The sequence below is a fragment of the Pholcus phalangioides genome, unplaced genomic scaffold (assembly GCF_987345545.1).
Source record: "Pholcus phalangioides strain wild (caught in Gottingen) unplaced genomic scaffold, Ppha-v1.0 ptg000019l_1, whole genome shotgun sequence".
Taxonomy (NCBI): Eukaryota; Metazoa; Arthropoda; class Arachnida; order Araneae; family Pholcidae; genus Pholcus; species Pholcus phalangioides.
The window spans coordinates 6,954,868-6,979,493 of record NW_028301612.1 but is presented as its reverse complement, the minus strand read 5'-3'; the positions used below and the strand labels follow the sequence as shown (position 1 = coordinate 6,979,493).

The window sequence follows — 24,626 nt, the reverse complement described above, 5'->3', positions numbered from 1 at the left end:
TTGGTTCTTCTGACTTGAAAGTTTGCTGACCACTGTCCTATGTCAGCGATTCCCAAATAAAGTACTTTGGCACTTAAGTTTGCTGGAACATACATTAAACAAAACATTGCATGCTTTGGGGCTAAGTAAATGAAGTTTTCACATAAAATATATTTATTTTGTTTAGGATTAACTAAAGTGTGATTTTGTCTTCTGGGAGTGATAACATTGTGTCTATTTAATTTTTAAATTTTGCCATCGAAGAAGTTTGTGATTATTATACTAGCTACTATAAGTTTATGTAAATATAGTTTTTTCTGCCCCTCTTTATGAAGATGAGCACAAATATGATTATATTACATATATAATTAATTGAGAACATTTTTCCAATACCTCTTGTTTTGCATCCTTAGGCACAACATGCGCATGTTTCATCTGTTTCTGTTCACATATAGACCTCAACAGCATCATAAATACAACATTTTGCTCTTCTTGGTTGTGAACAACCATATCCTGAAAAAGAAATATTCAAAGAATTTTAGACACATTCTGAGGATGATTCGCTTGTAATTTTATGTCATTCATCACAGACAAAACAAGTTAAATTGTATTATTTTTTGAGCATAAACAAATCAGCCCAACTTTGTTCAAACAAGGAGCCTAATTTCTGTATGAGAATGTGGGATATTTTCTAAGGAACCACAAAATTTAAATGAACATTAACATAAAGCAAGGGTCATGAATTTTCTGCCTGCAGTCTGTAATGAGATTGAACTTGAATTTTTTTTATAAACTTCATATACTTTTGAATTTTGACTATAAAATGTTTATAAATTGTAAATTTAAAATTTTAATGGTGTCAACAACTGTTTATGTTGACATGTATGGCTGTTATGCTTGTATATGTATTATCCATTTAAAGGTTATGTTTTGGTTCACAGAATGGTGCTTCTCATATGCACAGAATATTAATGAATAAGACCTGTGTCTGATACGCTAGAAAGGGTCAAGACAACCAAGGGGATCTCAGAAACGCTCGAGACTGATTTATGTTTTAAAAATCTTGCATAGGGCAGGGTTGGACAAATCAACTACCCAACATGCCAGGGCATGTAAAAATTTTGACCGGGCATGTAATTTTTTCAACCACATGCCTGAAGATAGCATATAAAATACTAACTAAGGAATATATTATTTCAAGTTGGGTATGTAAATTTTTGAAGATTTGTCCAGCCATGATAGACGGCTATCAGACTTTCAACTCATAAATTTGAATTAAACTATCTGACTATATTCCTTATGGATGAAAGCAGGACATCTAGTCAATTATTATTTGGAAGGCTTAATAGCCAATCAGTGTAAGTCAATTCTCTGAAGATGACTTTCGCATTGAAAGTGTCTCTTCATTGTTAAAACTTTCTGCCAAAGCATTCAAGTCGCTATCAACAGCAAATAGCGCCACTTATACTGACCACAGAATGAAAGAATCCTTTATCTAATTTTAAATGTTTATTGACTTCTGAGCCCTCCATCTGATGGTGCTCATTAATAGGTAAAATTATGTCATAACATGAATTTTTTTTTAAAGCTTTCCCTCACACAATCAGTGGATGTGTGTTTAAATATGTGGCCATGAGAAAAATTTCTTATCTCACCTGGAATTTACTCATGATGTCTTTTTGCTCTCTCTGAGGAAGGGATGCTATTCGAAGCATAACAGTGGTTTGGATCTCCTCAGGAGTCTGATCTGCAGGAGAAATAAAGACACTACTATGATATTTATATACCAGTATTATACATTAATCTAGCAATATGAATTATCATATTTTGGGTTTTCAAGCACCCATAATATTTTGTTGCAAGAAACTCAGCACACCCCTAGAATTTATTTTGATGAAATCAAAATCTCCTACATAAAGTTCAACCCAAACACCCACATAGGTATAAAACACTTTATAAACTCCTAGCTACAGAAACATGGAAAATGTACTGAGACTTACAATGGCATTACTGCCAAAAAAGCTGCTTATCAATGGACTAATGCCCATAAAAGCTTATTCAGATACTCAAGACATATAACTAATTGAAAATAATGTTTTGATTGCAAGCAAAATGTTATTTTTTATGAATGAGTCACTATGCATAGTATATATTTTTATAAAACTTATCAAATCACACACACATTACTTCAACTGTTAATTTCACCTTCAATATCACAGCATAGCTTATGGAACCAATACAATGGACATGTAGGGCAGAAACTGAAGCCCTTCATAGACGACTTCTCTTGCGATTTCTGCAGAGCACAGTGAAATGCTTGCTTCAGTGTTTTCATTATCTCGTCTACCTACAACAGAGCAAGAAAAATGTCAAACTTTATTAACATAGGTTCAGGAGAAAGAATATTATCCATTAAAAACTTAATTACTTATCCAAACTTGAATTTTCAAAAATTTTGTTTACGACTACAGTTAATATCATAAATGGTGGGAGAGCCAATAAAATCTATTTCATCATCCACAAATTCCAGAAGCAGAAAACGAGGGTGGGGATTGTAACCTCTGTCTTTTCTGAAAGGGGGTATTGCTTGTATTTTTTTGTCCTTTTTCTAAATTCCTGCTATCTCTTGAAGTTCTTCCCTTGCGGCTCTTTTCTGAATTTCTGCCACATTTCTTTCATGTTTCTGATTTTCTACCACCTTCCTAGTCCTTTTTAAAATTTCTGACTCTTTTCTTGTCATTTCTTATTTAAATCTTTGCCTCACACAACCCTTTTCTGAATTTTTTTTCTCAGAATTTCTCCCTGTCCTTTTCTGCCTCTGACATCCCTCCTGTTATCGATAGTCATGGATGAGAAGTTTGAGAAGTTTTATTGAGAATATTAGTCTTAAATCTATTTATAATGATATCAGACTCAAAAAGTCTGTCCTTCTAGAAATGAATGGTAATTTACTGATGTATAAAGCACAGACATAATTCAAGCACAAAGCAGGGCTGTAGCTAAAACCTTTGTGGAGGGTGTTTTTGGCAAACATGATTTTTCCACCCCACTACTGTAAAAGCCTATGACATTATAACGGTGTTTTTGTTCCCATTTGAAATTTATCGCACCCCTAAATTTTGCCACCTGAGGCAATTGTCTCTCTTTTCCCCCTTCTAGTTCTAGTCCTGCATAAATGCATAAAGCATATAAAAATTGAAAATTCAGCTTTTTATAGCCACACTATAGTATGAGATTCTATTGTATTCACAATATTAAAAGAAATCGCACCATGCAAATGATTTATTATTTGGATACTATCTACAAATTTTTTTTCCAAAAATTAAAACATTCTGAAAATTTACAAGAGTAGTTCATGAAATGCTCAAATTGGAAAGCCTAAATAAACAGTATGGTTGTAATTTGCATTTTCATCTTCAAAGGTTCTTCTTGAGCATATCAGTGACAAAAAAATTTCGTAAAATAGATTGAATGCTTCTTAAAATGCAAAATTACTTTTTCCTCTTTGTTTCAAAAATTTAAAACTCCCCAAAAGTTGTTTAAAAAAATTGGAACATCACACTTAAAATGGATTATTACATGATTATTTTCATGCAAATTTACATCAACTTGATCAAATAAACCTAGAATAGTTCAATCTTTGCTTTATGGGTAGAAAAATGACACAAGTCTGTAAAGGCAAAATTACCTATGCATTTGCTTGGACAGTATGAGAAGGCGTGCACTGATATCATATGAATATATTGTACTGCTGCCATATTTGGCTTTTACCATGGATTTTATGCATTAAGACATTGAATTAATAAAGCTCAGGAACAGATTTGGGTTGGAACTTAGCCATGAATTCTCATTACTATTGTAGAATCGATAGCCACTGGTTTGCAATTGATCAGCTTCTTTTTTTAGCTTGAATCCATGATCTCTTGATAAGATCACACCAGGTACAATTACCATATCATGAAACCACCGAAGTATCAATCATGTTTGATGGACAATGTCAAACTATGGATCCAATCTGTGTTTCCCATCTGCACACAAAGTCTTCTACTACTGGAACCAAAGGATAAAGACCTATGACTCAGAAGACTTTGCTGTATGGAGGTATACATCATGTCTTTTGATTCCAGAAGTAGAAGACAGAAGACTTGCATGAAGATGGAAATTTCATTTACCATCAAGATTTTGCCAATGCATCATTGCTGCAGCATTGGTACAGCTTCTTGGACAAGAAGCCTTATCTTGTTTTCCTTCCCGCAATGCAAAGGTTGAACTGTTTTAGGTATAACCAGGAAAAATAGCCAACCCTTATGCAATCAAGTTGATGCACATTCGCATGAAAATATGTATCCATTTTAAGTCACATCTTCTGATTTTTACTGACAAAAAGGAAAAAGTAATTTGGCATTTTAGGATGCATTCAATCTACTTTATACAAGTTTTTTCCTCCCCATATGCTCAAGAAGAACCTCTGAAGAAGATACAAATTTCTCTCAAGAATATGAAAAAGCAAATCACAGCCATATTGTAAATTAGTGCTTTTCAACTTTTCAGCATTTCATGAACTGTGTTCATAAATTTCAGGGATTATCTAATTTTTTAAAACAGACATGATAATGTCTACGATATATATGTAATGAATGATATTTTACATTAAAAAAAATTAAAAATTAGATGAAAATACAAGAAAGTCTCCCTGACACAGGGGTACAACAGAAACGGTGACATGACTGCAGAAAAAATTGCGGAGGCCCCCATCGAAGGGTTATCGCACCAACCTCTCGATGAGTATAAAAAACAAGCCTCGGAATCGGCAATAAATTGTAGGTCCCGGTCTAATTAGCCCTCATGTGCAGAAAATGACCGTGGTGTGACAAAAATGTTCAAATGTTTACAAGAAAGCCTACATATAACGATAATCTTGTATATGATACTATTACTCTTCTGTCTGGGAGATTTCCCTTAGCAATAATTTACAGTCAACTGAATCACATCTATAAGGATAAATATCTTATAATGACAATTTTCTCTGGTCTTGTGAAATCATTGCATAGATATTTTACTGTATATATTAAAATGAAAAAAAAAAATTATGAAAATATAATAACACCAAAAACTTACAACAGCAATAGACTGACATTGGAAAATATAGCCCATATATACATCTATGCCAGCCAGTGTCATTTCTCGACATATAACACCAAAATGGTCTGGATGTTTGATCCCCTAAAAAGAAAAAAAAAGTGAACCAAAACTACAAGTTTTTGCTGAAACCACCCACAGTATTAGAGAATATAAAAGTAAGACTAATGTATATAAGGGCTGGGAATCTAAAATTTTCAACTAATTAATCACAATTTCTTAATTGATTAATTAAATTTCCATTGGATATCTGTTGTTACCATATAATATTAATATATGCTATAAAAATATAATTCATTCATTTCACTCACCTATTCGGTAGATGTAAACAAATATAGGAATAGATTAAGAAATTAAAGCTGCCCGCTTCAATCAATTTAATAATATGCTGAACAATAATAATTACCAAAACTTGTAATTTCTTCACTTGGATCTTGTTTTCTTTTTTGAACGGTTATTTTTGGTTATTATTCACAGATTTCGAAACTACTTTCAATTATACTGTTACTTGTTTTCCTAGAAACCAATCTCGAATGGTACTTGTGAGGAGATTAGCTGATGCTTCCAAGAATACGAAAAACTACTGTTCACATAGTGGAGAAAATAAATTTTGGTCACGTCTTCTAAAACTCCAATGAAACTCAATTTGAAATTAAAATCATCAGCTTTCATTAAATCGAATTTGATCAAAACATTGATCCAAATATTTTTTAATAGTCACATATTCAAAATGTTCTGTATAGAACATGATTTATAAGACATCTAATTGGTTTTTTCAAACAAATCAAGTTAAAATTCACAAACTTTTAATATAAATTTTAATCGAATTGATCAAATCGATTAACACAACTAAAATTTGTAACTGCAATTAATAATTGATCGATTAACCAACCCGATTAATTGGACCATCCCTAATATATATATTTATATAGGTTACGGTAAATGTGTGATAACTCTTAGATTATATTATACATAACCACCAGTTAGTTATTATACATAACCACCAGTTTTATATCACTGATTCTGCATAATCACTGGATTTATCACATTTAACATAACACATATATGCCATGGTTCATGTCCGAAGTCTAGCATCTTTGTAAAGTGGCCAGAAAGTGGTTGGTTTCTTCGTGAGATAGCCAGTGCCCAAGGTCTGAGCAATGTGCAAAGTGACAGACAACTTCACAAAGGTGCTAGATTTCAGACTTGGACCGTAAAAGAGATGTATATCTATACACTGGTCAAAGAAAGACATTACTAATAGACATGGGTGCTGTGGGTGTTCGAGCATGCACAATAGTGTAGTGACCGATCATAAACGATGCTCTGTGACGTCACGATGTCATGTTTTCTCGTTGTAGCATTTTTCGCCTTGTGATGGATGGTAACCTAGCAACGGATCGCCAGAGAGTTTTCGAACGTTTTAAGGAGTTGATTGTATTTTGTCGTACAGAATGGATGTCGCGTATAACTTGTCCGTGTGTGTTTAAATAAAATGCTCATGTCTTTAAGAATGAAATTTACATCTTCTCATTGCCGTCGCCTTTAATAGTTTGGGCAGAGCATCCCAAAAATTAATTCAGGAAATCAAAATCTCAACTACATAATTCTCAAATCGAGCACCCACAGGTCTGAAAACTTTTCGCCGCCATATAAATTGGTAGCTATATAAACTTTTAGAGCTCATAGGCCAAAAAACTACAGATCTGCCTTGGTGGCCTCTGTTAAATAGGCGTCTTACATCTATATCTTAAAATGCAGTATAACCTGTTAACTCGCACACCACTGCATTCTGGACACCTTCCCATATTAAATGGTTTTGAATGACATGGCCATAACACAGAATGTCCACAATACTGTACTTCTACATTTTGGACAACTCTCTAACTTCGACAAATTTGAATGAGACTGTTAGTGTTTAACTCGGATAGGTTTTAATGTACTTATTACAGCTGCTTCAGTAACCTTACTTTTTGTTAAATAAATAATAATAGTGTTGAGCTTATGCTCATCATAAATACCAACAAATTAATAGTAAAGTTTTAACACAAGGTTAGACGAAGGACATAAATCAAATCTTGTTAGTGTTCTTTAAATACTGTTGTTAATATGAAATCAATAGGCTTTCTCTGGTGAAAAGGAAAAAAGTGTCATTTCTCTTCACCAGGATTTGAACCCAGGACCTCTTGCATACAGGGCAAGTGCACTGACAATTATACCATAGAGAGACAATCCCTTTTTTCCTTAAAACAAACACAGTAGCATCATTACTTGCTGAGTAGAGACTGCAGTCTCTATTCACAGCTAATGGCCTCCAGGCAGCGGCTGTTGTTAATATATTTTTTAAATAATCATTCCCAATCGCATGCTCACTACTCACCTGAGAACAATGAGAAATATCAGAAAACGGTTTACTGAAGAACACTTGCTTCCTGTCTGTACCAATCAAACAGAATTCTGAAGAGCCAATTAGAAACAACATGATACGATTAATTTCAGGCTTTTCATCTGGAGTCGAGGCAGACGAAGAGTCTGCGGAAAGTCTCTGTAATCCCATCGAAGCCATAAAAGCTCTAGCATTCATGGGTGGCAAGGATGTCTGACGCCGTAGGCTACCATCCTCTATGATCGATACCAACTGGTCAGGATCGAAAGAAAACGATTTTATGTCTTTGACAATCGAGCTACTCCCAGCTGCATCCAAGCTCTGAGTATGCGTAATGAGAGAATGAACTGGTGGTGTGAGAAGATTGGAGCTTTCTGAAGCTTCACCATCTTTGATACTGGTCTGGGACTGTAGAGGGTCTGTAGCGTTTTTATCTTTCAACACTTGTTTCAATCCAACTCCCTAGAGACACATGAAATAGTCATATTTAATCACTCTATAAATTTATATCAAATTCATTAAAACTGGTTGCATCGTAAGGCTTGCAAACACTGAGGATCTCATAATGATAAAACCCCTTTAGACAGAGAAATTCTTTGATTTCCTATTATCCTGGACTTAAACATTTTAGGGTGGATCAAATGAAAATGGAGCAGTAGTTATAATTTGGTTTATTTTTGTATAAGTGTGGCACAACTTTGTGTAGCGGTAGAGTGAGAGATAGGGAAGGCAACCCTTACTGCCGAATGGACTTGCCTTAGGTAGTTGCACGGAATCACATGATGTGTGCTAGCAGTTGGCAGACACTATCATTTAACAGGCAATCTGTTGTTTTTTCATCTGCATCATTTGTGAGGAAAGAAGAGAAACATGGTGTTATTTATTTTTTAGTGGGAGAAGGAGTTGGAGTTCATGAAGTGCCTCGTGTGTGCAGGACTGACACAAGCGTTTTCACTATGCACTCGCTTTCCTGTAGTGGAGTTTCTTTGCAATAATGGCATAAACAGAACCAAAATGCACTCCCACCTTCTTGCTGATGTCCCTTATTTTGCATCATTTGTATGGGTTGATTATCTGGTCGACTTCTTTCATCAAAGCGTTCATGATGATGAGGTGACTTGAACTAGGTTGCATATCATCATTCACAGATTCTTGTCCCTTGCAGAAACACTTGTGCTAGTCCTGCACACGAACTAGTGACAGTGCATGCTTACCATACACTGCCTTCGTTTACCTATGCACTTTCGAACTCCTTCTGCCACTAAAAAACGAATAAGGCCATGTTGCTTTTCTTTGCTCACAAACATTCTGCAGACAAAGATGAAAAAACAATTGATTGCATGTTGGATGGTACTGTAGGCCAACAATCAGCGCATATCACATGATTCTGCACGACTACCAAAGGCAAGGCCACATTCTACAGTAGGGGTTTGCCTTCCTTACCTCCCACTCTACCTCTACACAAAGTTTCACTATGCTCATACAAAAATAACCCAAATTATAACAACTATTCCATTTTCATTCGATCTATCCTTATACATGTAAATAAAAGCCAATGAAAATCAAAACATTAATAAAACTGGGATATAGCAGAAAAAAAATTAATTCATAAACTACCTGTTCAGCTACAGCATTCAGGGGATGGGAAAAATCAATCAGATCGTTAGATCCATCAGCAGATACGAATCCATTTTGAAACAGGTTCCCACCATTTTCTTTCCCTGCAAGTCCTTCTGCGATAACTTGTTCATTTATTGAAATTTCACAAGGAAATGTTGAAGAATCTTTACGCTGTGAATCAAGGGAATGGAATTTATTTGTCGCCTCATCTACAAATAACGGTGGAGCTCTTTTTTGTGGAACCTTGAAAAAAAAAATTTCACACAAGTTTTTGTTACGTTTGACAACATTGTAAGAAAACAAAACAGAATTTGAAGAATCGGTTTACAAACAGATACGTTGAAAAAAAATGTCATTAATGTCTTCTTTTTTATTTCTTTTTTTTTCTGTTAGTTTTACATAATATGTATTTCTCAGAAACAAACATCACCTTAGGTCAGAGGTCTTCAACCTTTTAGACATTGAAGGCCAGATTTTGACTTCCCGTGAAGCTTGCGGGGCACCACAACAAGCCATATGGCAGTATTCATTGATAGAATTCGTTCACAAGAACTTGATGTAATGTGTAGCGGTGTCTTAACAGTTTGGTCAAACACGACCCAGATTACAAACAAGGACCCCGAAATAATTGAAGGTTTTTATTTTGTTCTGAAATCTTTTATTTTTTATCAATTCTGAAATTCATTTTTGATCAATTATTTCCTTTATCAATTCAGAAATTACTTTAGATGATTCTCATATTATTTCTTTCATTAACTCTGAAATTATTTCTTTTATTAATTCTGAAATTATTTCTTTCATTAATTCTGAAATTATTTCTTTCATTAATTCTGAAATTATTTCTTCCATTAATTCTGAAATAAAAACTTTCAATGCATCTGTAAATTATTTTTCGCCACATCTGTAAATTATTTTTTTAAATAATTATGAAATTATTTTTTTAAATAATTATGAAATTATTTCTTTCTGTAATTCTGAAATCATTCCTGTTAGTGACAACCCAGGTAATATATCTAATGCACACACAGCGTTAATGGTAGTTGAATGTAGGCTTTATCGATTTATTATTTTTTTATTTTAATTGATTTTCAATGTTTTTTCAGCTATTTCCTAAAACTAATTGGTGGGCCATTTCGGTTCGGAAAGCTCCAAGTACCACATTTAGCCCCATAGGCATTGAAGAGCCCTGCATTAGGTACACAACACACACAAGCAGTACATTACAGTATATAGCAATTCAGTAGAAATTCCTCAAATTAATGCTTGTAAGGTGCATATGCGGTTTTGATAGTAGTAATATTGTCTAATATTGTCTAAAAATAATAATTTTAGAGAAATGAAAACTTTTTTAAACCTTTTTCCTTTTGAAAATTTTTTGCTGCAAACCTTTGTGTGCCATTCTTAACAACATGGCATGCCATTGAATGGTACAGCTGTCTGCAGTTTGGCCACTCTTGATATATATGTACAAATATTTGCATCCCGAACCCTCTCTTATGTCGAAAAAAAAATCAATCAGGCAGTGTAATAGGTGACTATACATGACATAGCAATCATTGACTTCCAATAATTGCAGCAGAAATACTTGCATTGTGATGACTAATACCATCAAATTATTTGAGATGGAAATGTTTTAATGAGTAGCAGCTTTTGCTCCAGAATTTCATGGTTTCAAATCCTTAAAAATTGTCAAGTAAAGTCACTTTCATCGTTAATAATGCAAACAGTGCAAATATTGGAAAAATAGTGATGTTAATGTTATATTTGCCGTCCCCCATCAATACTATATTACCGATTTAGTGGAACCATTAGACCAGATCTGAACAAATCCCAGACACCGGGTCACCATGGTGACCAGAAAAACAATATTGACGCCTAAAATTTTGTATAAGTGATTGCTAAATCATAGCCTCTAGGGATAGTTCAAAATTTTCTAATTTTGTAATAAACTATCTTCCAACGTTGGAAGGAGTCATTAAGTCCCAAAAAAAATCTAAAAAAAATTATTCAAGACTCTTGTGAAAAAACATGTTTGTGTGTGACTCCTATGAAATTTTTCTGGCACCTAAATTTTTTTCTGATTTATCAAGCCCTGCATTACACCAGGGCCTTCTACTCCTATTTTTAAACTTTTACACATTTATAGAGATTTTTACTCATATCCGAAGTTTTTCTCATCCAGAGTAGGTCCAGACCTTCTTATAAAATAGAGATCTCAATTATATTTTTTGTCAAGAAAAAATGCAATCGCGCATTGCCACTAACTTTATTTCCCAGAAATGCTACCCCAACCAACTAAAGTATCCATATAATAAATTTAAGATATTCTAGTGAAAATTTTGAAAACCTTTACGGTGAACTGCATAACAAAACTAACCTTGATTTTTCCTAGATATAAGACTTCATACTGATGACACTGGCCACACTGAACAGCTCCACTAGCACCTGTGACAGATGGGGCAATCACTCCAGTTGCTGATGACAGCAGCATTTGCTGCTGGGCTGTTTCCTGAACTGTCTCCCGGAGGGATGAGAACAACTGCAAAACCTGGAATTTTGAGAGTAAAAAAAAACCATTAATGAGGCACGTTTTGAGGGGGAGGGGGGCGTCGCATTCACGGTAGTAATAATAATTTCTTTCATAAATTCCGAATTTTCATCAATTCTGTAAATATGCATTTTTATCAATTCTGTAAATCTACATTTTTATCAATTCTGTAAATCTACATTTTTATCAATTCTGTAAATCTACATTTTTATCAATTCTGTAAATCTACATTTTTATCAATTCTGTAAATCTACATTTTCATCAGTTCTGTTAAACATGCATTATCATCTGAAAAGGAATAATTCTGGAATTATTTCTTTCATAAATTTTGCATTTCCACCATGTCTGGAATTTTCTTAATAAATTCCCCATTTTCATCAGTTCTGCAATTCTGAATTTCCATCAATTCCGAAACTATATCTTTCACATTTATTCCAAATTTTCACCAGTTCTGAAATTATTTCTTTTATTTGTTGTGAATTTTCATGATTTTTCTTTGCTGAATATTTCTGATTCCCCTCTCTTACAGAAGAAAAAAAATCGGGGCTAGGGAGTCCCCACATCTGGTAAGGACAACCCATTTATTAATTATTACCTCAACTGTCTCAAAATAATTTTCCCAACTATTTTGTATTTAAAACATATGATTATACGGGCATTCATAAACTGTTTGGAAGAAATTAGAGGAGATGATATTGTCCATCAAGACGGACAATAACAAGATGGACCAAATTTCACGTAAATGAAAACTAATTTCTCGATAGTTTAATCAAAAATGTCATTGATAGTTTAATCAAAAATGTCATTGATAGTTTAATCAAAAATGTCATTGATAGTTTAATCAAATCATCTTTGATTAAACTATCGAGAAATTAGTTTTCATTTACGTGAAATTTGGTAAAACCAGTATGGATAAAAGAAAAACATTCTTACAAATTATTTTTTGAAAAGTCATTGTCGCATGAGGGATTGTTTAGAAGTCATTGTTGCATTTAGCATTCTTTAGAAGTCATTGTTGCATTTAGCATTCTTTAGAAGTCATTGTTGCATTTAGCATTCTTTAGAAGTCATTGTTGCATTTAGCATTCTTTAGAAGTCATTGTTGCATTTAGCATTCTTTAGAAGTCATTGTTGCATTTAGCATTCTTTAGAAGTCATTGTTGCATACACCATTTTTTAGAAGTCGCAAAACTTTAGACACAAAATTATTTTCGAAGCCATTGTTAGATGCAAAATTCTTTTAGAATTCATTTTCAGGGAAAAAAGTTTTCAGAGGCTATTGTTTGGAAAGTCTTTTTTAAACAAATCATCGACTGAAAATCTTCATTGTAAAACGGTTTCGTTTCAAAAGTTCTTGTGTTGCAAAAAGCATTGTTAGAAAAGTGATTGCAGATAAACGCATAGTTGGAAAAGTCGTAGTTATAAGGAATCGAGAACATAGAGGCAGGGCCGTCTTAACGCTTGGGCCCACCCGGGCACGACCCGGGGGGGGGTGCATGAAGTAGTCTAATTTTTGAGAATTTTTCAGGTAGGGACTCAGAAAAATCACTTGGCCTGGGGGGTTCCATGATGTTCTTAAGACGGCCCTGCATAGAGGTCATTGTTGGGTAAAAAATTCTTTAGTCATAGTTAGGTATAAAATTCTTCGAGAACTCATTTTAGTCCTTGTCGAAAAAAACATTGATTGGAAAATCTTCGATGTAAAAGCAATGTTTGGAAAATCTTCGATGTAAAAGCAATGTTTGGAAAATCTTCGATGTAAAAGCAATGTTCGGAAAATCTTTGTTGCAAAAAGCATTGTCTGAAACGTCTTTATTGCGAAAGCATTGTTGGAAAATTCACTGTTGTGTACAGAATTTTTTCGAAGTCATTGTCAAGAAAAAAAATTCCAGTCATTGTTGCAAAAAACAGTACCAGTTGGAAAGAGAAGCAATTTTTTAAAAGTCTTTGCAAAAAGCATTGCGCATCTTTATAGCAAAAAGGGTTGTCAGGTAAGTCATTTTTGCATTAAGTATTGTTCGGAAAGTCGTTGCAATAGTTTCTTTAATAATCTACTAGTTAGGGATTTAATAGTAAGGAATCTAAAAAGTAGAAGATCATAGTACAGTAATGCCCACAATACGATAATCTCATCAGTTTGTGGGCCGCGAGCGATAGCCATCGCTTATATCTGCCTCGCAGACTGAAAAAGTGCACCCCTAATTTAGAGATCATCTACTTTCCCTTTTTAGAAAAGGCAATGGTGGGGGATAATTGTCCCTTTTGCTTCTTCTAGCTCCAAACCTCCTGTGCTAGGGGATGATGGAGACCATATCGATCTAACTCTAACCCGGAACACATCTGAAAGTTGGATTTAGTATTTATTAGGAGTGTCACACATTCACCGATGTCCAAATGTTAGAAATGGATTTCACACAAGTGTGTGGAGCAAAATCTCTCACAAATCCTCTTCAATTGATTATATCTAGCAGTGATATGCAACAGCATTACTCTTTGTCAAATAAAAATTATTTACCGTGTCAAAAACATTTTTCTGTCCGTCAATTTAATTTTTTTTAATGAGAATTAACTTCCAATTTTTTTTTTCTCAAAAATTTATTATATTCATTCAATAGTCGTATAAGTCATATTTTTCTTTCTGCATACCTTATGAAATGTCACCGTACCCCCTGAGCTGAAGGGTTCCAGTCCTGGAGCCAGGCTGCCTCAGACAGCGCCTTCATTTCTAACCCATCTCATTAATAATAAATTGCAATATAGCGATATGGCCAGAATTGGTATTTGGTGAAGTATCCCTGAGGGCCAGAGACCAGGCCTACTCTTAAAAGCATCATGGGCCTTCGGGCGAAGTGATTTTTCTGAGCCCCTCCACCACCTGTCTAGAGATGCTGACCTATCGATTTGTATGTATACTCTAAAAGTTCTTTAATCAAATCTCATTTTGACATAATCATTTTCAAATCTCACTTTCAAAATGCTTATCATTTTTTTCGCTTTTTCTCACTGTAAATTTACTATAGAGGGACCCGTGAAAAATCTGGGCTTTGGGCCTTGCTGCAGAATTCGGAGGTCATGCCTTAAGATTTGCCTGAAGTTGTTATTTCATCTATTAAAACGTTTTATGACATGAATGTCGCTCTCCACTTGTTAATACAAGATATACGGAAGACTGGATGTTGTGAAGATATTTATTATTTGAGATGTTAATTTTTTTAAGGAATGAAAAAACTCATCTCTGCCTCTACCGGGAGTCGAACCCGGGTCCCTCGATTGCCGGACGAGTGCTCTGACCACTAAGCTACAGAGGAGATAGAGATTTTCCTTCGCTAGAGCGTATATGTGCCGAACGGAACCGTGCAATGGACGGTGAACCGATCAGCTAATAGCTCATGGACGAGCCACCAGATGGCTATATATTTTCTTCCTTCCTTAAAAAATTAACATCTCAAATAATAAATATCTTCACAACATCCAGTCTTCCGTATATCTTGTATTAACAAGTGGAGAGCGACATTCATGTCATACATATAACCTAGATATTCTAGGTTATGTAGGAGGTCGTGCCCAGGCACGGTCCAAAAGGCCTCAGAAAAATCACTTAGCCCGGGGGCCGGCCCATGTCACTCTTAAGACAGACCTGTTTGTAATCATTTCGAGTGGCGTATTTAGCACACAAACTAGACATAAACAGACAACTTCTCCTATAGCTACTTTTCCCAGCCAACGAACAAGTTCTGCAGTGAAAACACCCTTCTAAGAGAAACCCGATCGATCTATAAACGTTTGTGAACGTAAGGGGGGGAATGCAAATCACTCCACGGGCGGGGGGGGTCTTTTTCCAAGTCGCGACCAACATCTGTCATAGCTCCGACATGGTTGAAGACTAACGGGGGGCCTGTAGCTCGGGATGATTCTTATTATTTTTGTGGTTTTTCTAAATTCACTGTAGTGGGCCCATGAAAAATCTGATCAGGGGCCCCGAAAAAGATCTGAGCCTAGGGCTATGCCGCAGTTTGTGGGGGAGGCATGCCGTTCGTACCTCTCATTACAAAAATAATACTCATATGGCAACTCAAACCCAAATTCTATCACGGATTTAACTTAATTAGGATTTTGATTAATACTTCGCGAACACGAAATCGAACATGGGAATCGAGCACTTTCGGGAGCCCCGGTGAGCACCACTATGTTTCCAAGCAACCTGTTGAAGATGTCTGCTCTCTCTAATAGATACGTTTCAGCCCAGTAGTTCAAGATCCATAATAGCAATCTATTTTTCGGAAATATTCCATGTTTTTTTTTTCATAAACTCATTTTAATTCACGTGAAAACAGAAGTTTTGAACCAGTGAGACAATTAGTAAGACGAGATTTTTTTTCCCTTACAAATTTACTATAGAAGAACCAGCGAAAAATTCTGGCTTTGGGTCCCCCGAAGTCTAGGGAATCAAAACCCCTTTAATCTCTGTCGAGAGTCCTTAAAATTCAAATTACTAGCATTCGTAGGAAAAATGAAAAAAAAAACTCTTCCTTGGCAAAAAAACAGATTTTGAGAAGGGATTTCGAAAAGTTTCGGCACCTTGGAGAATCGGGAACCCCGAAGTTCCGAATTTCATCGACACGTTATATTTCCCTGAAACAGAAAAAAAAGAACTCAATAAATAAAAATCAAGCTATTTATGATAAAGTCGAAGAAAATTCGGAAGAAATGGTCAGAAAGATGGTCTGTCATTTTTAAAGAATCCTCACAACTGTAGGAATCGAACTCTACGTTACAGCGTCCTTCACAGGACACCCGTCCTTCATCACAGGAGATTCTGGAATCTCCTCTCGTCCCAGTGAGGTTCTCCTTCTCTTCCCACTGTCTCCCGACAGGAGTAGCTCCCATGTATCACGCTGGCAGCACGAGGCGTTCACGCAACTATCACGTGCTCAGCACATTCTGTTGCTGGGAACATGCAGTCTGCTGTTTGCAAGTGGGAAAAAAAAGGAATCAGCCAAGATGAAAATCATTTCTCGCAAGCCACGGCAGCAGACCAACAAAAACCGTGTGATGAAACAACGGCACGTGTGGGGTCGATTCCGTCTAAAATTAGAAGACCCAGCTGCTTTATTTCTTGTCCGCCTGTCTTTCGGTTTTCACGTTATCCGTCAGCAAGGGAGCTTGTCAGCTCAAAAATCCCATTGCGAAGAGCATTTCATTAGTTTGAAAAGCTTTTGCTCCCACCTTTTTTTTTTTTAAATCCTAGGTAGAGTGACTTGTGACAAAACAGAATTTTGGCTGAGGTCCTATCGAAGATGTTCGAGCACATAATGTATTGTTTCTTGCAAGATTTCTCGAGAAGAAACAGCCATTTAAGAAGACGCGAAGGCTTCAGGATGGGGTCAATCACATGCAATGATATATAACAAACAGCATTCATATTTGAAAAAAAGCCATAACATTTTTGTGTTAAACGTCCACATTCTGGAAATTTCGCGAAAAAACTATCTGTAATTTTCAAGAAAGAAATGGGGAGCGTCCATGGTATATATAAAAAGAAATTTCATTGGTTCCCAGCAGGTTCATTTGAACAGTACTGTTTCGTTTGAACAGCTTCCCACATGCCTGAACCAATTGACGTTAATATACCAAGAGCAGCTGTCGGGCCGTGCCTTGGTCAAGTGTCCACGCGTTGCAACGGCCTTGGTTCTCTGGTTTTGAATGCCAATTTCATTTATGAATCGGCAGCTACTGAAGACAAACCTCGTTGCAACGAACATCAGGGATAAGAAATTCTGTTTGTTATATCCACAGCCGCAACTGAGGGTAGAAAGTGGAGTCTGGTGCCCCTAGCGCTGGACAAGAGGGGGCGCAAATTTCACCTTTCAACCTCTCCTTCAACATTACAAGGGGGAAGCTAAAACGTGTGCTTGCTCCAGTTGACCAAGGATCTGGTTGCGGCCCTGGTTATATCCGATCTAATTAGAGAATATCCTATAGGGTAGGACCAAAAATTTCGTTCGTTATAAGTGGGGGTTCACCTGGGCTGTGACTAAATACTGTTGAATGAATTATCACGCGCAAAGATTACAAGGAAAACATATACAAATATAAAATTTCGATCCTTATGATGTTCTCTAATCACGTGATCTGAATAATCGTATGCATTAGTCGGGGATACAATAAAATGTGATGATCTTGTACAAATAGGATTTTTTTTATAATTCATTTTTACAGTGATGTACAAATCCCACGCGCCAGGTCACAATGGTGATTAAAAAAATTGATATTGGTGCCTAAAATTTTCTGTGTGCAGTTATTAGCTCGCTCAAAACAAATATGCCTGGCTCCTAAAAAATTCGGTTGGCGCCTAGATTTTTTTCTTGATTTGTTAAACCCTGCTTTAATGCATTTACTTTCCTGGAATAAAAATAAAATCAATGTGCTACATATAATGATGGAAAGAAAGGTTTTGGAACCACAAACCAAGTCATCTCATTGACGTTTTAAACTTCTTCTTTCTCCAAAAAATTTAAATGCAAAAGACCAGGGCTTGACAGATCGAAAAAATATTTAGGCGTCAGTCTGATTTTTTAGGAACCAAGCATAATTTTTCTCGTTAAAGAAACATGGTCCAAAGTAATGTTTTCTTTTCGAATCCTCCGGAACTTCATAACTTTTTGCCATGTTGAAAGACGTAATGCAATGAAACCAGAAAATTTTGTGTTGCCCTAAGACGCCAATTTAGTAATCACGCCTAGCAAATATTAGGTGACAATCTCAATTTTTTTTAGTCACCATGGCGACCTGGCGCCTGGGATTGGCCAAGTCCTGAAAAAAACAGAACTTATTATTGCCGAGGTATGTGCACATTAATGCTGTCGTTCTCGCAGAAGACAACAACAAACTCAAGACAAAAAACATACGATTTCTTTTTTTTCAGGACAATCGAGGTGAATGGGGGAGGGGGATCTTATGAGCATCGGGGGTTTGGATGAATCGGTTTTTCTGCTCTCCCCCCCCCCCCACACTTCCCGAAATGACTATTAACGGTTGCTTAGAAATCTTACATGCTTAAAATCTAAAAACTTCACGAGATCTCGTTATCAGGAGGGCCCCCCACCCCCAGGGCCGAGGGGTAAACGTACACTAGCACAGGATGGCAAGTTAGTGGAATGGGTGTTCAAGAAGATTGGACACTAGAGCTAGAGCGGGAGGAGGGAGGGAAAACCATAATTACGCCTCTGGATCAACTGACTTTTTCCTTCTCAAGTCGCGTCTTTGTGTGAAAAATGAGTATATTTCATGCGTCACGTTCAGGTTTCTATCATTGTGGTGAACACGCGAAAACATGACAACAAACTGAAGGCATTCCAATAAATGTCCCTTTTCTGATTTTCTGTGCCTTTTCTTTATTCCGTCCTCCATTTCTTTTCTCTTCCTTTTTATATTGAGCCCACTTCCTTGAGCTTTTAGGAATTTCCACCCCTCCTTCCCCCTTGGCTATTTTTGTTTTTATCTGAACTTTCGCCCTGATGGGTAAGGAGCAGTTACTTCCTCAGATTCCGATAGAGATATTTGAGATGAACATTTTGGTATGGAACAATAGGGGTGGGGGGGGGGAGGATCAGCATCTATAGCATCTGAAGAAATCTGACTGATAAGGCAATCCTGAAAAATTCAGAAGTTTTGTAGGTATGCTTCCCATGCATATATCTCAGTAATTGTTAAGCTCATAGCCAGAAGCGGGTTTATGGTTTTGCCGCCTGTGGGCGCTACACGAATTTTGCCGCTCTTCTCCCGTTATAGTCTGATTTTCGTAACCACTAATTCCCCGGATTCACCTCTCGTTGCTCCCTCACCCCTATAAATACACCTGTGTCTGTAATTATAGATTGGCTCACTTTTTAGTCAATCGCGTGCTAGCATATTCTTTTTGTAGCTCCCATGCTCACACACTCTCTACGTCACTCGTTTGGTCATTCACATGCTTACACATGCTCTAGGTCACTCTTTTTGTCACTTCCAATGTCACGTACTCTTTTGATCGCTAACACGCTCTTTTAGTCACGAGATATGGTATTTATTTTAGTCACACAGTATATGGTATACCTGGTATCTCATTCTCTAGATCAGTGGTTCTCAACCTGGGGCCATATGGCCCCCCTTGCAGTCCTGGGATATTCTAGAGGGGCCCCGGGAGGAAATCAGAAGACAGGTGGTGAAAGGAGTCATAGAGAGCTATGAAGAGAAAAGCTTTATTATTATTATTAGAGAAAAGCTTAATATTACTACTTTCAGCATTCATCAGATCCGTCCATAGAACCAGGGGCATCTTAACCCTACGGTCTATGTCAGCATGACCCGGGTCTTCGTGTCTATAATGGAGGGAGGGGGCTGCACTATATGGGATCTGGTACTATGATTTTCATATTTAAGCTGTTACTTCCAACTAAGTATGGAGGGCCGCCACAGCAACGGTTCATGTGTTGGGAGTGTCCATTTATCGTGCAGGTTCGTTGCATCGTATCGTATTTTACACAGGCCGTTTTTTACCTTTATAATTTGACTCCTAGGAGAGATGATAATCCACCATTTGAATCCGTGCTTAGCCAGGATTCCAGAGATAGATTTGATTTATTAAAATTTCATATTCATAATAAAAAAATTGAAAGTGTCTCACTCTCGGATGAGGGTAGAGGGGGCCCTGGATAGGACAGGGGCCACGAAAAAAAAATGTGGTCCATAGGGGGGGACCATGAGCTTAAAAAGGTTAAGAAACACTGCTCTAGATCACTCTTCTGGTCACTTCATGCTAACAAACTTTATACGTCATTCTTATTCTCACACTCTGTAGGACACTCTAATTCTCACACTCTCTCCAGGTCATGCCTATGATCACACAAGTGTCATCTTATTCCTAAAGTACACCAGTGCGGGAGAGCTGTAGCGTACCTTCTCGGGGCTCCGGGGCAGACTTTTTCTTGTCCAACGAAAGGGTTATGCTCAGGAAAAGGGGGATTTGGGCCCCTGGGCACTGCCCGGTTGCCCCAGTCTAGTTATGGGCCCGGCCAAGGGGCCTCAAGTGAAGAGGGAGGCCTCACAAAAATTAGGTCTGGTTGAAATTTTCCAGAATTCGCCTGTTAGGGCTTCAGAAAAAATCACCTGGCCCAGGGGCCCATGATGTTCTTGTCGGACCTAGCTCACACACTCTCTAGGTTAGCGGTTTACAACCGGTGCTCCGCGGAGCCCTTGGGGCTCCATGTGCACTCTCCAAGGGCTCCGCGTCCGCTCGAAGAAAATTGAAAAAAAAAACCCGAAAAAACAGTAAATTTGAAAAATATATATATATATATTAGATTATAAAATTTATTTATATATTATTATATTTTATAATAATAAAAATAAATAAGTAATAATTTGATGAATAAATAAAAAAATAGGCCTACGGGACTCCGTCACAGAAATTTTTGTAACAGAAAGGGTTCCGCGAGACAAAAAAGGTTGAGAACCGCTGCCCTAGGTCATTCTTCTGGTCTTTCACTGACCTGGTCCCTCGCAATGTAGGTCACTCACTAACCAAGTCCCTCACTCTCTTGACAAAGTCCCCCTGTAGCAAAGCTGCGGCTTTGCCCTGTAGGCAAAGACAGATTTATTGTTTTGCCACCTGCGTACTATACAAATTTCGATACCACTAATTTCTGAAATTTGCCGCCCTGGGTAGCCAGCTGATTCCCTACCCCCCTTTTAAAATGCCACTGCGCGCAGAACCAATTTTTTACGCTCAAAACGGTACTGCTGAAGCAATTTTCACAGACAAAAAAAAAAAGAAAAGAAATTCTTCATTCTGTAAAAAAAATTCAGATTCTCGAATACTCTTATATATTGCATTCATTTATATTCCTCCCCATGGTAGTATACCTTTGACTGATACACTGTATATTTTTAAACATAAAATTACCAGAAACATATGATTTGGATAACTGGGAAATCACAAAGATGTTGTACAGGCCATGGTAATGTCTATGTGGGTCCCATGATAAACATTCCCTCTCACCGAGGGGGGGGGGGGAGGGGGTTGACAGGGCTCTAGTCCAGGGACCTTGAATTAATCTTATTATTGTGCTTTTTTACCCACTGTAGATTCAACAATTGGGGGGGGGGTTGGAGTCCATGGGTTTTATTCATTTAGTTTCTGAAGGTTCCAGTTGTTTGTAACAATAGTGGCTATTAAATATATATAATGTATAATAATTAATAAATAATATAATATATATAGAGAGGCTATATTGATATATTCTCTATGTGGTTTCGAGTTATGGTTTTTTTCCAACAATGTTCATTGTAACAACTGTTTATGAACAATATTCAAAGGTTTGTGAACAATGATCATATCAATAGAGATTTTTGAACAATATTCATGTAATAGTGGTTTTTAATGTTGTTCATGGTAACAGTAGTTTGTCAGTAATGTTTGTTTCAACTGTAATTTTAGGAAAAAAGCCCATGGCAACAGCAGTTTTTCAATAATGCTCTCAACAATAGTGATTTTTAACAATGCTTGCAGCAACAGTTGTTTTAACAATGCTTGCAGCAACAGTGGTTTTTTTAAACAATGCTTTTGGAAGGAATAGTTATGGAACAGAGTTCTTTGTTAACTATGCTATTCACATTAGCATGGCTTTTGTATAAAGTCAATCACAATGTTAACAGTGATTTTTAAATTATGTTCATGGGAAAAGCAGTTTTAAAAACATGTTTATGACAACAATGGTTTTTAAGATGTTTAATGGTAACTGGCTTTCATCCAACTGTTTTAACCATAACTGTTTATGGTAATAGTGATTTGCACACAATGTTCAAGGCAACAGTGGGTTTTTTTAAATATAAATGATAACAGTTTTTTTAAAACAATGTAAATGAGAAGCAGTTATTCTTGAATAATATAAATGGTAACAGTTATTCTTAAGCAATGCTAATATAGTAGTAGCAATGGTTTTTGAACAGTGTGGCAGCAATTGTTTTCAAACAAATGCTCTTGGTGACAGTAGTTCTCAACACTGCTAATTTCGACCAATGCTCATTTTAAAGAACTACTGACAATTAATTCCTCAATGACAATTGTGTTTTTTGAACGTTTTCATGACAGATATTGACAAAGAGACTCTTGAAACAATGTGTATCTATTCACACACACACAAGGACTTCAAACCATATGTATAAACAATAACTCTTCAAACAATGCCTTTTTCAACAATAAATCTTCAAACAATACCTCTTTCAACAATAAATCTTCAAACAATTACTCTAAAAAAAATGCCACAATCTTATCAAACTCTTTCAAGACAACCAGTAGTTTGAGTTTCGGTGATAAAAGACTCTAGCCAAATAACGTATAGACATTCTTAAAGAGAAGACAATGGATAAGATCAGAGATAACATTAAAAATTAAATTGAAAAGACAAAGAAGACAGATTCGATTGAGAATGATTTCTACTCACGGAATCTTCGTCCGAAGCTTGGAAAACGTGGCACAAGGAGACGTCGTTGCTCTCCTTGGTCAAATAGGCGAAGAGTTTCTGGTCACCGGCAATTTGGGCGAACTTGACCACGGAGCTGATCTTGTGCTCGAATATCGTACGGCCGTACTTGACATTGACGGCCTTGATGCTGCCGGCGTCGGTGACGGTCAGGAAAACGGTCTCGGACCTCGGGTTGCCGAGACGTTTCACTTCGGCGACAATCCACGACAGCATCGGCTGAGTGTGCCATCGTTCGACGAGGGTCCGGCCGTAATACTTGGCAATGAATGTCCTCTGGTACTTGGACGTGAACACGTCCTCCATGTCATTAGAGCTATCCATCGAATACGTGGAAGGAGAATCAAAACTCTATACGAGGAAGGATTCTTTCACCTGCACTGCAGCACGACCTTTCCGGATCTTGCTGTTGTTGTCACCATGGTTCTTTCCTCTTCTATTCCATATTTGACCATTTAATTTTTCAAACATCCACATGACATTGGAGGTAGACTGGAATATGCTCTTGGAATGGTGCACAGCACAGTGGTTGTTGCGAAAGAGACCGGCTGTTAGAAGAGGAGGTTAAAAAAAGAGCAAACACACACACAAACACCATCAACCTCCAAAAAATCCCTTGCCCTTCTCAAAACAGTGACGTAACCGCTGACGAACTAACAGCAAAACAAGGTAGACGCCGAGCTGGGGATGTTGATGAATGGTGCTGCCATCTACAGTCGATAATATTAACATCATTATTTTTTAGTTGTTTTTTAATAATAGTGGTTGTCTCTACCGCAACGTTTTTCATCCTATCCCCCAAGGACCAGTAAAATGTTTGTAAGAACCCGCTTTTGAACAATGATATAGGATCACTACTTGACCTCGTTCCCCCCCTAGATTGAAAATAACCAAAATAATTCATGTTGACTCCTGAATAGAAAACGGGAGAAAACCGGCGGTTCTCTGTGTCAATAATCTCAATTCAATCTCGCATAGCGATGTGGATGAGCGTTTTACTGCATTTGGTAAGCCCCTAGAGCAGGGTTTTCCAACGTGAAAGCTCGCGTGAAACCCTTGATGATTGCGAGGCTATTCCGCGGAACCCTTAACAAATTTTGAATGTTTCTTCAATGCACAGGGTGTTCCACAAGTCCGCATTCGCTGTGCGGTATCAGAATCGCGAAACTTGCAGTAATATATATATTTGTGTTACACATATCGTGCCCATATGACCCATATTTTAAGGGACAGAATTATTTTTCGTAATCATATTTGGCTATTTTATCATTTTAATAAAAATGTTAATTTCATCAAGCCTGCTAAAAAAGTCACTGAAATTTTTAAACAGTGAATTCGTTATTTTAACAAGACTCTATAGGCCCTGCATCAACGAAATGTCTGGTTTTTTTTCCCCTTTGGTCATCCTATTTATACGCATAGCTTCAGAATA

The 24,626-nt window shown here is 36.7% G+C and overlaps 1 protein-coding gene across 2 annotated transcripts in view; it reads right to left on the bottom strand.

Moving 5' to 3' along the window:
* Positions 1-23,818, bottom strand: part of LOC149071174 (TBC1 domain family member 1-like) — a 40,017-nt gene extending 16,199 nt beyond the window's left edge. Inside the window, exons 1-8 of one of the 2 annotated variants that reach the window (XM_089248124.1) lie at positions 23,156-23,818; positions 11,502-11,672; positions 9,122-9,367; positions 7,499-7,966; positions 5,098-5,202; positions 2,185-2,326; positions 1,635-1,726; positions 373-492 (exon numbers count right to left, since the gene is read on the bottom strand). In XM_089248124.1, the coding sequence (XP_089104250.1) occupies positions 373-492; positions 1,635-1,726; positions 2,185-2,326; positions 5,098-5,202; positions 7,499-7,966; positions 9,122-9,367; positions 11,502-11,672; positions 23,156-23,518 (1,707 nt within the window). In that variant the 5' untranslated portion in view covers positions 23,519-23,818. The remainder of the gene's footprint in view (positions 1-372; positions 493-1,634; positions 1,727-2,184; positions 2,327-5,097; positions 5,203-7,498; positions 7,967-9,121; positions 9,368-11,501; positions 11,673-23,155) is intronic. The other variant, XM_089248123.1, reaches the window with a different exon arrangement.
* Positions 23,819-24,626: the final 808 nt, after the last annotated feature.